The 16,695-nt window shown below is 37.0% G+C and overlaps 1 protein-coding gene across 3 annotated transcripts in view; it reads right to left on the bottom strand.

Annotated features, from left to right (window-relative positions):
* Positions 1–16,695, bottom strand: part of ACLY (ATP citrate lyase) — a 72,299-nt gene that overhangs the window by 29,726 nt on the left and 25,878 nt on the right. For all 3 annotated transcript variants that reach the window (XM_058181637.1, XM_058181636.1, XM_058181638.1), the window contains 10 exons: positions 16,392–16,522; positions 13,183–13,301; positions 12,548–12,684; positions 11,566–11,627; positions 9,347–9,464; positions 8,477–8,631; positions 7,999–8,089; positions 6,015–6,044; positions 1,940–2,081; positions 138–306 (listed from right to left, as the gene is read on the bottom strand). In XM_058181637.1, the coding sequence (XP_058037620.1) occupies positions 138–306; positions 1,940–2,081; positions 6,015–6,044; positions 7,999–8,089; positions 8,477–8,631; positions 9,347–9,464; positions 11,566–11,627; positions 12,548–12,684; positions 13,183–13,301; positions 16,392–16,522 (1,154 nt within the window). The remainder of the gene's footprint in view (positions 1–137; positions 307–1,939; positions 2,082–6,014; positions 6,045–7,998; positions 8,090–8,476; positions 8,632–9,346; positions 9,465–11,565; positions 11,628–12,547; positions 12,685–13,182; positions 13,302–16,391; positions 16,523–16,695) is intronic.

Raw genomic sequence — 16,695 nt, forward strand, 5'->3', positions numbered from 1 at the left:
TAAGAATAGACAGCACAACATGCTGCCTCATTGTCTTAGCAAAAATCATCTCTGGTATAATAAGAGGCATTTATAACTGATTTTCACAAATAACTCCAGAGGATTAGTTTGATAGAAATCCTTGCCCATCCACATACCTGAGGGTAATTCATAGTCTCTATGGTGCTATCATATGCTGAGCGGAGAGAGGCAAAGTTGATCAACACATCCACTTCTGGGTGTTTCTTCATGGCATCTGCCATATTCTTGAATACAGGAATGAGTATCTCTTTGTGACCCCAGTAAAATTTTTGTCTGTGGTCACCTCTGTACAAAATAATAAGTAAATGCAATATTAATTTCTTGGCTAGAGACATAGATAGTGCCTCATTGATTAGTACAGGCATGGGGCTGGGCTTACTGCAATATGTTTACTTAAGTCAACAACTGCCTCACTTTTGATGGAACAACAGATAGACGGAAATTTCTCCTCAGTCTTGCTTTAAACCTTTGAAAACAGTTTTTATCCCAGAATTTTTATCTAAATTAGGCAACAATTAGGCAAAGCTTTAACCAAAAACTATCTACTGTTGACCTCACCCCATTCCTAAGAGGACTTTAAGGGGCATGCATAAGAGCACAAATGTGCCTACTGTTCCTGACCTATTGTTTCTTTTTCTTATATTTATATGCTTATACTTCCTTGTTTCTCTCCATATATATATTTATATACTATATAATCTTTTTGTGTGATGCTTGTGTATATTGTTATGACAAAATTAAATAAATAAATAAATAAATAAATAAACAAACAATAATTTTATCTCAGTATTTATTCTGAATATTGATTTGGTGACAGTGTATCATCATAGTATATTGATGATTAATGATAGATATGTTGGCATATGAAAATTTAGATTAAATTTATGATTAATCTAATTAAAAAGACGTGTTGGTTCAATCACAATTGTAATTGTAACTGTAGTAATAATAGCTTTGGGGAGAAAATTCTAATTAAAATACTACACTTTAAAAAGTTGTTACAGAAGCTAAATGAGCCACCCATTCTTACCAATATTTTTAAAATTACATAATTACATTTGGATAATATACAAGAAATTCCAAATAAAGAACTGAATTATAATTCATTACAACATTTTAGGGTTTTAAGGCGGCCAGGCATGTTTGTTGTCATTATAAATTTAAATCAATCCAACAAAAAAGTTGTTTTTATATTTAATGGACTCTCCAATGGGTATATGTAAAAGGTTGATTATCATTCTTCCTAAATGCAATATATTTGAAGATCATATTTGTGCATATGTTTTGTAGTGCCCCTTGGTAGTTTCTTTCTGGTTAGACTTTTTTACTATTGTGGTCTCAGTTCTTGGAAGGAAAATGCTATTTATAGATATTAATGTGTGATTAGATTATAATAACTCCCAAACCTGGAATTTCTCTACTATAAGGACCTTTGGATGTATTATGCTTGTACTGTTTCCAAAAGGGTTATTATGTTTAGACATACGTAACCAGACCTGAAGGGGAGTTTAATTACATTTGTCAGCTCTCAGCCTTTGAATGGGTTCTTATTGCTAGAAAGATACAACAATATGATTCTGTGTGGTCAAGATTCAATTTTTTGTTTAAAAATTGAGGTTCAGTTATTTGCATAAAGGTATAACTACTATCCTTGTATCACAGATATTTTGATTTTCCCCCCTTTTTCTTCCATTTTTATTTTCATTTCATTATCTTGTATATATTTTATGACAGTTTGCATAATCTAATTTTTATATATATATAGTTGTTGAATTGCTTCTGAAAGTTTTGGTATTATTATATCTTTTATTTTCATCTGTAGTTTTAAAGAAAATTAGTAGCATTATTATTTTTAAAAAGAATGGAATTGAATACAGGTAGAAAGAAGCAAGGTAGCCTGAAAGGAGCGTGAACCTACGTGAATGGATAAACCATGGCAGCTACTGAAGGCTGATCCCTTGAGCAGACGTAATCAAAATCCAGCATGCCTTGTACAGCCCGAGTCTGCATTCCCCATACAATTGCCTTGGTGTGACGACTGAACAAGGTTGTAGCTTTGCCTGCAAACAGAAAAAGAGTAGATAAGGTGGCAATATATGGCCAGAAATAAGACTTGTCAGTCACTTCTCTCTGCATTAAAGGGAATGAGCCAGCATACCAGCCATTCGTATGAAGCAAAGCACCGGAAACGAAGCAGCCACATAGCTTTTTGTTTCATATCACCTACAAACCTATAGGTAAATGTACCATTCTTGGCAGTATAACAGGGCTTAAATAGTAAGAGATGTTGAAATGAGTGAGTGAGACAAAGAGCTGTTCATGCAATCAAGAGCATATCTATATACTACTAAAACTCTCATATGTGTTTACTCTCAAGTTAGCCCAAAGGATTGTAGTACATGACAACAATTTTTGAATCTACTATCTTAAATAATTGTGTAAAAAATCCAGGATCTATTACTCCTGTGCAATTGAGATTTCCATGATGTTTGGGCCCATTTTATTTGCAAAGTTGTGACCATTGCAGCCTCCATGTGGTCACATGGTCATGATTTCTGATGTTTCCTGTCAGCTACCCACAAATAAGTCAATGAAAAAGCCAGCAGGAAGTCAGAAATCATTCCAACTCCCAAGGCCTTTTGCCTACTCCTGGCCTGTCCATTTATATGTTTAAACAAGTTAATATTGACTTATTGAAATTCATTTGCCATACAATTATTTTTTTTATTCATGCTATATAGTCTTCTCAGATGATTGTAGGACTGTTCAGCATTAGGTTAAAAAATATGGTCGGCCTAAAATGTAATGTTTGTTTTGGTCACATAAAACTGCACTATTTTTTCCTTAATGGATGACCCAGTGAGTCACAGGGCTGTCTGATCTTCTTTAAAGATATCCTGATCAGGCTGGAAATCTCATCTAACCTATACCATAAAATAGCAATAGCACTTAGACTTATATACCTCTTCATAGTGCTTTACAGCACTCTCTAAGGCTGAGCGGTTTATAGAGTCAGCATATTGTCCCCAACAATCTGGACCCTCATTTTACCAATCTCTGAAAGTTGAGTCAACCATGAGCCCTTCAGGATCTAATTGCAGACAGTGGGCAGAATTAGCCCGCAATACTACATTCTAACCACAGCGCCACCAAAGATGATGTGAATTATTTCCCAAAGGTTGATTATCTCCAAACTCTAAAGTATTCCACCAGTTTGTCATCAGAAAACTAAGCTTCAAAAAGTTCATGTCAGAAAGTTTCTATAAATCAAAGCACCCTTCTAAGAAGTGATAAATGAACAGAGCTGGTGTTTTTAGTGTGCAGTGTGCAAGTAAACTATCAAATATCTGAGACAGTGGCATAAGGAAATTGTTAACCCATGAAGAATGCTCCTCTACCAAACCACAACCAAATGTACCCACTCCAGCACCACCTGCTTAGTAGCATTACAAAAAGGGCTTGAACATACACACACGGCACCACAAGACTTTTGGAACTACACAATCCACTACAAACATTCAAGTAGGGTGGAACTGAAATGGGTTTTTGATTATTTATCATAGATAAAAATTTTGAAGTACTAGTAGAAGCTCTTTCCATCCCAATAATCTCCAGAAAGTTAGTTTTTAATTTCTATTAATCCAGACAATGCTCACATGATTGCCTGAATTTAACAAGAAAAAGCTGAAAAAGGAGGTATGGATTTTTGTGCTGTATCCAGATACATATTTAATACAGCCCTCACCAGTGCCTGTTGAGTAGGAACAATCCTCTTCTAATGCCTAGGGTTTCTATATACAAAGATTGATACACTGAGAATTACCGTATTTTTCGTAGTATAAGATGCATCTTTTTTCCACCTAAAAGGGGGTGAAAATTTGGGTGCATTTTATACACCAAATGTAGCCCCGCCCACCCACTGGCCCCCACCATTTGGCCTCTACCTCTCAGCAATTTACCTCCTTGCAGCAAGATGCAAGCAGCAAGAAGAAACAGCCCATTTCACCTTCAGCACAGCCTAATTAGCATAAGTTGATTATCCCTTGGATCAGCCTCCCGACTCCCAGCTGTTTCAGGCTGCAGAGACTGCCATTGCCTATTGCTGCACAGGCCTCTGCTGCTTGCTGCAAGGAGGTAAATTGCTGGGAGCAGTTGTTTTTTTTTCTTGTGCTAATCAAGCTATTCTGAAAATGAAAATGAAAATAAAGCAGGCTATTTGCTATTTGCTGCAAGGAGGCAAAATTGCTGGAAGGTAGAGGCAGATTTCTTTTTCTTGTTTTCCTCACCAAAAAAGGTAGGTGCGTCGTCCAGTGCATCTTATACTCCAAAAAATATGGTAAGTAAGTATTCGAAGTGTAAGAGAAGGAATAGCAGAATCTGGGAATGGAACTGAAAGAGAGATCAGCCTACAATCCATATGTAGCTACATGGAAACCAAGTCCAATCTCATTTAAATTTCACTTCCTTTAGCTAACTTCAAGCAGGTGATAACCATTAATTGAGAAGATTCCTGTGCATAGACATGATTACCAATACGTCAGTTTTACTGGATTTTCACATGATCTTTCTGTGCCTGACACGAACCATTCCACTGTTCCATAAAGCTGGTCCGGGGTTTGCTATTGTAAATCTCAAGAAGGGAGGAGGAAAAATCTATATTCATACTGTGTGTATTTTTAATTGAGAAACCTGTGGTGTTTTTGTTTTTTTTTAGTGCATTTGATGTGAGGGGTTCTTGGTGCTCTCTGAGCTTGCTTGTTTTCTTTCTTGCAGACATTTCATTACCCTAACTAGGTAACATCATCATTGCTAGTAAGGAGTGCTGTTCACCAGTGTCTGGTGGCTTACCCTGTCTGTGTGCGTGGGGGCGGTCATAGAGATTCTTTGGTTTCTGATGTTTTACGGCAGCCTTCCCTAGTTTAGTTTTCTTCCAGATATGAGGATTTCAATTCTAAATACTCTCCAGTCAGTAATTTCATCGCTAGGAAGTCTAGGTGTTGGTCCACACAACTAGATAATGTCTAGTTAAGCATAGGCCACTTAAGACATGCTGGACTATAATTAACTTTGATTCTATAATTTATAGACCACTCAACTCCCAACAACTTTGGCTGGCTTGTAATTAAAAAGTAAAAGAAAAAAGGCAACAAAAGAGAAAAGATTGGGACTGAAATTATTTTCCCAATCATCAGAATGGGAGTTCTGATACATAATGTATGTATGTACATATGTATGTACCCTGTTTCCTCCAAAATAAGACATTCCCTGATAATAAGCCCAATCGGGCTTTTTTGAGCACAGGGCAATAAGGCCAAGAGCTTATTTCAGGGTTCAAAAAAATATAAGACAGGGTCTTATTTTCGAGGAAATACAGGATGTATGCATTATGAATATATGTACGTATGTATGCATGTATGTATGTATTTAAGAATACTGAAAGTCAAAAGGCAGAGTCGAAGTAATATTCTATGTTTTTTTAAACCTTTTTCATTTTTTCTATTTTACTTCATTTCTTTTCTTTTTATTGTATTGACATTTTTAATAAAATCATTTTAAAAGGGCATGTTTAAAATAACAGAAGGCATTGCAGGAATAGTCATTCTGATAGAACTAGCCACTTGGCAGGCAGAAAAGGCCCCCACTAAAATTAGAGATCCCACTGTGAAAAAATGTCATGCTGGAAGCAGAAGAGAGATTCAGTAAGATTTAGTGGTAATTGATGTTAAGAAGCTATGTTAGGCCCTTCATAAATTTAAACATAAAAATGGGTGCTGGGGGCAGAGAAGAAAAGTGCTCTGAAAACCCCTATTCCTAGGAAAAAAGAGGATAGAAATTAACCAAGGCTCACTGCAGAATTTTGCAAGGAGAACATAAACAGCAGAAATAATACAAGCTAACCAAAAACCCAAACACATAGGAAACCCATTGAATAGAACTGCAGAAGCAGCTGATAGCAAGGCTGGACACGCTAAGGTAGTGGTGGGTAGTCCTACCTTCAACAGGTCTTGGAGGTGGGGATGTATCTGTTAAAGAGAGAATCAGTTTTGCAAGAAATTCGACAATTGGTCCTGGGCTTTGGCTCACATTATACTTAGGGAGAGTTTGAGCAGCTTTATTAGAGACTTAGTATAGTGGTTTTCAAACAATGCCTTTCCCAAACTATAGCTCTTCGGAATATCACTCGAGGGAAGGGGAAGGGGAAAAGTTATTCAATGGAAACACTGATCATGTAGTATAATGACTCAAAGGGGGAAATTTGTTTCATTCATTTAAACAGCCACCATCACCACCACCAGTGGCTGTTATTTTATAATACCACCTCGAAGGGTCACTAGAAGAGACCCATAGGAGGATTAAAGAGGGACCCATTCCTTCCAAAAGCACATGATTGGCATTGAGGAAATACTACTACAATAGCCATGGAAATGGAAAATCCTGCCTCAACCTACGTATCCTGATACATGCAATATATGATATGAAAGCAGCTATGTACAGTTAGTCCTCGACTTACAACAGTTCATTTAGTGACTGTTCAATGACACTGAAAAATGTGATTTATGACCGTTGGCTGCCGCATCCCCATGGCTATGTGATCAGATGTTAGGAAACTGGCTCTTATTTATGACCATGGCAGTGTCCTGGGTCACACGATCACCTTTTGGAACCTTCTGACAAACAAAGTCAATGGGGAAGCCAGATTTCCTTAACAGTTGCAATGATTCACTTAACAGTAGTGGCAAGAAAAGTCATAAAATGGGGCAAAATTCACTCAACAAAAAAAAATCCACTTAAGCAAGATAAATGTTGAGCTCAATTGTGGTCATAAGTCGAGGACTATCTGTAGAAAGCTTATGCATACTTGTATGATTTGCTTCCAAGCAAGTGGAGAGGCATGTAGGCATATAGAAACCTTTCACTTGCACCCACCCCAAATTCATCATTTTCAAAAACATAGTCTTACATCTCACTACTGTAGTTAGCCTATAGCAGTGATGGTGAAATTTTTTGGCACTGAGTGTCAGACTGGAATACGCATGCATGTGTGTACGTGCGCATACCAGAGTGCCAAAAAGTCGAAAACCAGCTGGCTGGTGCTCATGCGCGTGCCAGCCAGCTAGTCTTTTGGTTTCCGGCACATGCAGGCATGCTGGAGCACCAGAAACCTGAAGACCAGCTAGCCAGCACGCACATGCCTGTTTTTTGGCTGTTTTTCGGGACCAAATATGGCCTGAAAATGGCCTGATTTTCTGGTGCTTCAGCACTCATGAAGACCAGCTGGCTGGCATGCATGTGCATGCTGGAAACCAGAAAAGCAGCTGGCGATGGCCCACATGCCCGCCATTATGGGCCTGTAGTATATACGAAGAACATACCACAAAACCCCAAAAAAACAGAACAAATAAAAAAGCCCAACCCAAATTATTAGCAAAATGCAGGGATCTCATGGTAGAAGGGTAGAATTCCTTGATAGACAAAATATTCCTTGAAAAAAATAGTACATTTTTGTCTTCCCATGGATATGCACATTTTAGCTTTCCTGCATTCTTGCAATTTTTCCACAAAAGCTAAGTTAATGAAGATCAAAGGAATGTATACATGCAAAGATTTTTGTACCATCACAAACCCTTCAAAATATTTTCTCAACTGTCAATTTTTAAAAAAAGATTTATTTCACCTTTATTTTTACTTTCCTTTATTTTCAAAGCCTCCCTATTTTGTTGACATATATTAATATTTTATAACTGGAAACTACTGATTCCTTTACATGTTAGGCTACTCCCTAATGCTAATCTATTTGGCTTCCTCTTCATATCTCTCATTAGCTGCCCCAAATCCACATGAAGGGCTTGATGAGTGCCAGAGAGAACATTAGGAACTGAGGCCAAAAATGATCTGGGAATAAACCCAAGAGGGATGCAGAGGAATGGCAAGGTGTCCCTGCAACAGCTCCCAAAGAGAAAAAGGCCAAGAACTTACCAGAAGACACCGTGTGCTTGGCTTTCTTAGCTGGAGCAAATTCTTCAGATTTGCCTTCCGAAAACGATGCAGTTCTGCTTGGTGCTGGGGTCTGAAGAGGAGTAAAAAACAAGCAAGCAAGCAAACAAAAACAGAAAACAGGGTTAACAGAGATGGATGTTATAAGGCTGGGTTGGTTGGATATTCTACAAAGCAGGTAAAAGTTCTGGAAAGCAATTTAAAAGGTTTAGGAAGAAGTATCACAATATTGTCCCTTACACATTTTGGTGTTTTATTTGATCTACTATGCTTCTGCAAACAATGGGAATGCAACATCTCACTGCATAGAGCACCAACATCCCTGAAGTCACAATGTCCTCCCATTATTTAAACAGAACTCTATTTCCTAGTATCCAGGCACAGACTAAAAGCAGGAAGGCAGGCCTCTTCACATCAGCACAGAGGCCAAAGAAGACACTGGATCCCAAAAGAGACTTACCGAGGAACTGCCACTGGCATTAAGGAGGAAGTTTGCAGTGTGGGCAGCAGTAGGTGGCTGGTTTGGAATGGGGCGGTGCCCCAGCGCCATTCCAACAATGGCAGTCATATGAGTCTCTGTACCAAAGACATGGATGGGAATGCCCGTGGTTTTTCCTAAGTACAAAGAGTACAGAAGTGGATTAGCCTTCGTTAAAGTTTATTCTGGAAAGTCAGTGAAGAAAAAGTGCAAATCTACAAAATAAACCAGTAAATTCTACTGGGTAATGAAGCTTCAAGGATGAAAGTGGCAATTTAAATAGACTCGCAATTAAAAGCTTCAGCAGCCCAGATGGCAGCAATAGAAGGGCCCTCCAAGCCATCTTTTAGTATATAGTCCACTTGCTTAGTTAAATATATTGAGTATTCACACAGTGCTTTCAAAACTGCCCAAGGTTCCTTGGGTGATTTGGTCAGAGCTGTCTCCTTGCAGCATGCCTCATCAACGTGGCTGAAATTCAGATTCAAATCCAGGCATGTGCAAAACCTTCAGTTCACTGAAGCATGAATAAAAGGGAGCCAACCGGTTAATGCCCAGCAACAACTGATTTTTAAATATATAGTCTTATTTTTGAACTGAGCAAATGCTGGAGGAGCTGCTAGCTTAAGCACACAGGAACTCAACGGGGCAACATTATTATTGCTTTTTCCACTCCAGTCTGAAAGCGATTTTGCAGTGCTCTAGTCTTTTGGGAAAGTTAAGAGCTGTTATTCCTCATTTTGGCTTACATATGAGAAAGAGGCACAAATGTTTATTTCAGCTATTATCTCAGCCTTTCTAGAGGAGAGTGGGGCCCCGCTATAAATTCAAACAATCACTGGGCATCCTTACCTACTTCCCCCATGACACGCAAGCCTTCCTGGTAATTAGGGCCACCTCTCCTCACGAAAATCCTCACTTCATGCTCCTTGAGAGGGCCTTGATAATCTCTAATGGCCCTAACAATACCCTGTAAAATTTTTTTGTTAAAATAATCATACAGATAGATACTCTAAACATCAAGAAACAACTCAGCAAATTCACAGAGCGACAATTGGTAGCAGTAGCTGTTTTGTTGCCTGGGACTGAACGAACCCAGAGCACCATATTAGGAAAGTTAATTTCCAAAAGTTAGATTTTCCTATTTCCTTAATTACATATTTAAATTAACAATGCAGAGAAGTTAATGCCTGCATATTTATTATTATCTAAAGCAATATTGATGCCTAAAATGCCAGATAGTGGATATAAATTCAAGCCTCTCACTTAACACTTTTAATTTAAGTGCTTTTAATTTAGCTTGGTCATTTTTTGATATGGGGTAATGAGAATCTCTTGAAGTCTCAAACAAAGAAAGCCAGAACCAAATGCAAGAATGCTGTAAATAAGGGAATAATAATGCCTTCTGAAGAACAAGGCTTGTCAATGCCTAAATTTAGTGAATTTGCTTAAATCTGTATTTGGAGCAGGAAATCACACTTAGAGCAGCTATAGTTGGCTTCCAAGAATCTAAATTGGATTTTCTCCCTATCTTTTCAGAACTAAAAAAAATAATACCGGATGTGAACAAGTTGGTAAGAGATATTTATTTATTGTTAGTAAACACAGGTGTTCTATATATTGAAACACTGCTTTGAAGTTGGACAATGCTTTTGAAGTGCAGATAAAGAAAAGCATTTTACATCTATATTTTTAGATTTAAATTTTATTTATCATGTTTTATTAGTTTTATAAGTAACTCAATGGGGAATATACCTAAGTACCCCTTTCTTCTCTAATCTTCCTGTTTCTAGTCTTGTGTCTTAACCACTAGACCAAACTAGGACTTGTTTTATTATTATTATTTTCTAATTAACACCATGAATTATACTTGATAGCAATCTTATTTAACTATTAAGGAATAAGGAACTCACTAGAATTTCATTTCATTCAGAAATAAATTATTTCATTCGGAAATAAATCTAACAAATGGACATCACATTAAGGAAAAACTGGGATTGCTCCTTGTTAAAATATTCTATTTAGATTTAATTTATATTATAATATTACTTTTTCCCTATTACTTTTCTCTCTTGATTGACCTTTGTTGTATATCAGTACTAATCATCATATGAAATTAGCCAGTTATTAGTTAGCTCTAGTGATATATTGTTATATAATTCTTTCAGTTTTAATTCTTAATTCTAATACCTTCCAGTTAAAAGGTATGATCTGACCTAGGACAACCTAATTTGTTGTGTGCCAAGAAAAATTATTTGAACTGAACCTATTTATGACTTATTTACTGAAGGGAGAATATAAAACTAAAAGTCAATTAAATAGCACAACATCAAAGAAATTTGTAAAGCTTGATTCATTTATAATATTTACAATATATATCTTTATTTTGTTATAACTTTTCACCAGTTTGCTCATTAATATAATAGAATTTTAACTGAACTTTGCTTTCCAATTCTATATAGGTTCAACTATCACTTCCTATGCATTCATGAGGGCAACCCAAGATAAAAATAAAAGAACCAAAACAATAAAAGTGAAGTTGTGTATATCAGTACTAGGTACTATACTGAATATTAAGTACTACGGTTCCATTTCTTGTGTTTTGGCTCAAAAACTATCCAAGTTCCCAAAAATGAGACTTGCTTCTGCCTTCAATTCAGGATTGAAAGAAACCCCAAAAAAGTTGTCTAATATCTGTGGGGAAGTCTCCTGACCTCTGAAAGCCCAAATGAACAAAGGATTTCCATATTACACTGTTCACACTATATGTTCTCAAGACAGGAAGGGGAAAAAAAAGCCCAATCAAGATTGAACAATGTATAGTAACCCGTGATAATAAGAAAAAAATGATAACTTATCTATTTATGTTGCTAAATCTGTTTAGATAAACACCAGTTGTCTGGGGAAAAATGTATGTATAATGCAGTATAATGCTGCAGAGACTCTTGCAAAAGCGTTTCAAACCAGTTCATGGCCAGTCCAAGCATGCACATCTCCAAAAGTGAATGCATCTTCCCAAACCATACATCCAAATGGCCCTTGATAGGCTCTATGTCAGCACCTTTTTTTACCTTAAAAGTGGCAGCTACATTTGTAAAATTAGCAATGCTTCCTCCAATGATTAGGATTTTCCCTTGCAAAGAAAAGGAAAAAGAAAAAGTTTAAAACGAGATTTGGCAAGAATATACAGAATATATAATCAGGTCTATAACCATTTAGAAGTAGGCAACTGCACTCAGAAATGTAGTAATGGCTCAAATGTTAAGCAATTATCAATACAGGTAGTCCTCGAACAACAACTGACCCAAAAAAATGGACTTATGACCCAGAATCAAAGTTCTGACAGTTGGGCCACCTCTGAGGTCATGTGACCAAACTTTGGGGGGTTAGCAACACAGCTTGTGTTTTTATAATAGCTTTGCCAAAAACGGGCACTTATTTCCACGTTTTTGGCAAAAATGTGCCCATAGCGAACTATTGGTTTGCTTTACGATCATGGTGTTTGTTTCATGACTGTCATTTTTTTTTAACAACTATCACAAAAAAAGGCTGTAAAAACAGGTCAGTCATGTGACCAACCCAATTGTGATGACATATGACCATAATGGACAGCTGCATTGTGGTCATATATCAAGGACCACCTGAATTTCCCAAATCAATTCTACATTCCTGAAGATATTTGAGAGAAATTGATTTTCTTGGGCTTTGCATGTCACTAAATAAAGAGAACTTGGCAAAGGAAAGCACATCCCATTCCACTAATTTCTTTCTAACATGTCTTCCATTTCTACATACATACTAATCTCCCTTCTTTTTTTTCTCTCCCATTTCTATACTCCCCCTTGACTCTACCCTCTTTCATCTATTTCTTGGTCCTCCCATGGTTGTCTTGCATTTGCCCCTATACGTCACTTCAGAGCATCAGAAACCAGGGTGGGACTTGGAGGAATTGTGGCTGCTGTATTCATTCCAATAATAGAGCAGATCTTTTGCCAAAGGACTTGCAGAATTAAAGGAGCAAAGGGTGCCTGCAACTTCCAATTTGGCCTTTACCTTCTGGATGTTTTTCTCTTGTCATAAGGGAGAGGATGGTCTTGGCATAATCATACGTCTGTTGTTCACTGGGAGCTCCAGAATATTCTCCATAGTTGGCTAGTTCATTCACCCCACCAAGGTCACAAATGGTGTCACTAAATGGAATGTACATGGGGTGTTAAAAGGCATTATCTGCACTAAGTTCTCATAAAAACTGAAGCAGCTATTAAGCAACTACCTGCAGAAACAAGAGCATCAGCTAACTCAAGCAATAATTAAGAGCTGGAGTACAGCAATTACAATATTGATGTTTTTAAAGTATTTATACAGCCAATCTTTCTAACAGATCTAGGCATAGTTTCTCCCAGTCAGAATGTCTGTTAGGGAAAACCATGGCAGTAATATATTTTACTTCCCAAGTATCAGACCATGAAAAGACACTGATGTCTGCTCAGTGAACTCTACAAAACTAAGCTTTAAAAAGACTTCGTAGGCAACTTTGCTAACAACAAGCTTTTAAAAGCAATAGAAAGAGAGCAGAGGTTATCCTGATGCTATCTGGACCAAATGTACAAATATAAATGTCTTGGATCACAATCTACACTAAAGTAAATGACAGCAGGATCACTTCCACCAAACCCTGAGTCTGGTACCTGTATACCACAGAGGCACCGCCCCCAGCCACCATAGTCCAGATTCTGCCGCTGGGGTTCAAGATAGTCAACTTTAAGCTGGCTCCACTCTTGGCATCGAGGTCAGCAATATAGGCTTCCTGCAGACATACCATTTAAATATCATTTGAATCAAAATGTTAAGGAGTAGAAATACATTTAAGATTCTTCTTGTAACACTAAACAAGACTAAACCAGAAATCAAAACCATCTTTGTAAAGATACCGGAGACTAATTTAGAGAATCTTCAACTCTTAACACCAAGATTCTGTAGGAAAAGCCAAGTCTGCTGAAATCTAGTGGCACAGTAGCAGATTTTAAAAAATGTTCTTGCAAAAATGAAGAGTTAAAATAAACATAGTAAGTCTCAGCAAAGCCACCAGGATTCATTTTTCTCCTTTAAGTTCCCTGGCCACAAAAAGAGGTCTGAAAATGTGTCACAGGTCATTCCTGAAGCTTCAATCAAGCTATTTTAAAAAAAAAAAATGGCCAAAGAAGTTGGCCATTCCTGTTATATCCTGTGCTAGGTTGTGGGGGTTCAATCAGTTGCAAGGGAACAAACAGGAAGCATTGATCAGTTAACTATGTGATAAACAGTCTTGCACTGCTTCCTCCACATTTAAAATGGAGTATGCAGAACGACTGAGCAAATCACTCGAGCACCATTCCATTAATATATGCCCCAGGGATGGGACTGGCTCTTTTCTTCAAATATATAGCTGTATCTGTCCTCAGCTCTCTCCCTGCACACTTACATATATGAACAGAGAAACAGACAGTAGAAGTCACTGATTCTAATGTTGTGCCTTTGTGATAGGTCCTAAAATTAGCATTGTCATCATGATGATTTTATATAGAAGGAAGATTTACATATTTAATATTTAATATTATTTAATATTTACAGACCCCTCACATCCTGGACATAAACTGTTTCAACTCCTACCCTCAAAACGACGCTATAGAGCACTGCACACCAGAATAACTAGACACAAGAACAGTTTTTTCCCGAAAGCCATCACTCTGCTAAACAAATAATTCCATCAACACTGTCAAACTATTTACTGAATCTGCACTACTATTAATCTTCTCATAGTTCCCATCACCAATCTCTTTCCACTTATGACTGTATGACTGTAACTTTGTTGCTGGCAATCCTTATGATTTATATTGATATATTGACCATCAATTGTGTTGTAAATGTTGTACCTTGATGAACGTATCTTTTCTTTTATGTACACTGAGAGCATATGCACCAAGACAAATTCCTTGTGTGTCCAATCACACTTGGCCAATAAAATTCTATTCTATTCTATTCTATTCTATTCTATTCTATTCTATTCTATTCTATTCTATTCTATTCTATTCTATTCTATTTGGAAATCTAGAAAACAAAGGGATTTCAAAAATACAGACATATTAATAAAGTAGATAAAGGGAACCAGATAATTTGTGATCTAAATGCTATCACAACCTTCCTTGCCAAATAGTGGACAAAAAGTTAAAAAAAATTACTGACAATAGAACCTACTGAGTTGTTGTGGATAGAAAACTACAACAATTGGAGGGGCTCACAGACAAATATATATCCTCAGAGCAATTAAGAAAAGAAATGGATTAAATAAATTTTGGGTTATGGATAAACAGCTAACTAAATAAAACAATTAATTTTAATTTAGAGATAAGTTGAAAGCTTTCCTGGGAAAATGTGGTTTGGAATGGAAGAACAGACATTTGAATGATTAAGTGAACATCCCAGATGGTATTATGAGAATGTTGATTTCGGCTCTTCTAGAACAGGGGCTATTTTCATTAAAATTCTAAAATAGTGCAGAGTCTGAGACTTCGTTAGTGTCTGGCAAGAAGATGATTCAATGAGGCCAGAATTAAAACTCATTCATTAAAAGGTTGAACAGAAGGCACTTGAGCTGTTATACACAGACTGGGAAGAAAGAAGAAAAAGAGCTAAATGGATTTCTCAATTAAATTACAATGTGAATCATTAAAGAGTTTTACAAAAAAAAGAGATAAATGTTACATTTGCTAGTAACATTCAGCCAAGTTTTTCTGACACTCAAATTTGAGATGAACAAAAACAAACCATTTTAAAGAATGTTCATATTTTCCAAGCAGAACCAGTATACTGAATATACAGAACTGTATTCCAGTTCTACTCAGACAAAATTAATCCATGTCCAGTGCACCACAAGTAGTCATCAGAATGTTTGTTAGCCTACCTGAAGAGCCATCAAAAGCATTTCAGAGACATTTTCCATAGTGTGGATTCTAAGACTATTACTAAGCAAATTCAGTTCAGTTCTGGATTATTTTAATGGTATTTTATGTTAACTGCCAAGAGATCTAGTGCCTGGTCAAATATGTTTGTAATTAATCTTCTAGTTTAAAAATGTCTGTAATGGAGTGTACCTAGTAATCATTCCTCTTATCTTTACAACTGCATGTAAGTAGGTTAGTCTGAGAAGATAGCACTTGGCATAAGAAATAGTCAGGCATGGGAAGAGTTTTGTGGCTCCCGGTGTTTTCTTTTCAGTGGGAAACAGGTCCAAATGGCTCTTTGAGTGTTTAAGATTGCTGACCCCTGGGTTAGACCCTCACCATCATTCAAGTATGAAACTCTTGCACTGATCTTATGCCAAGTGCTATCTTCTCAGACTAACCTACTTACATGCAGTTATAAAGATAAGAGGAATGATTACTAGGTACATTCCATTACAGACATTTTTAAACTAGGAGATTAATTAAAAACATATTTGACCAGGCACTAGATCTCTTGGCAGTTAACATAAAATACCATTAAAATAATCCAGAACTGAACTGAATTTGCTTAGTGGTAGTCTTAGAATCCACACTATGGAAAACTAACATACATGGTTGAATTAAATGTTCTGTTTTCTTCCGAAACTTTCTTTTTCTTCAATTTATCCATAGCTGGTCTACCGGGGGTCAAAAAGCTCAATAAATCGCATGCCGGTGGGTGTTGCACATTGACAGTTGTGGCACCTATTTTGAGCGACAGGGAGCTGCAGCAGAGGGATGAAAGAGCCACATGCGGCTCCAGAGGCGCAGTTTGCTGACCCCTGTTCTAACCAATTTACTTCAATTATTTCAATATACTCAAACACTTCAGAAACTCTAATTCTTCAGACCCACGGAAGAAGAATCTTTTTACTTGCCTCTGGATAAGCCTCCCTTCCAAAGGGAGGAGGGAATTCCACATCACCCCATTTTGCTTTGCAGATGTAATCAGCTGTTGCATCGATTTTTGCAGCCAGGTCTAGTACGTAAATACCATCTGCAGTTAGAACTGTATAGGGAGAACAAACAAAAAGCAGGTTAGAGTGAATTGTTCCCTAGCCACTCCTGAAGTGCCTCATTTCAGACTCCTACCAACTGTAAATGAGATATGGAACTCATTCATTGGACTTTCACCAATTAAGTGTTTGGATGAGTCAGACCCATGAGACATACATGACTGCA

Source organism: Ahaetulla prasina, chromosome 4 (genome assembly GCF_028640845.1).
Source record: "Ahaetulla prasina isolate Xishuangbanna chromosome 4, ASM2864084v1, whole genome shotgun sequence".
NCBI lineage: Eukaryota > Metazoa > Chordata > Lepidosauria > Squamata > Colubridae > Ahaetulla > Ahaetulla prasina.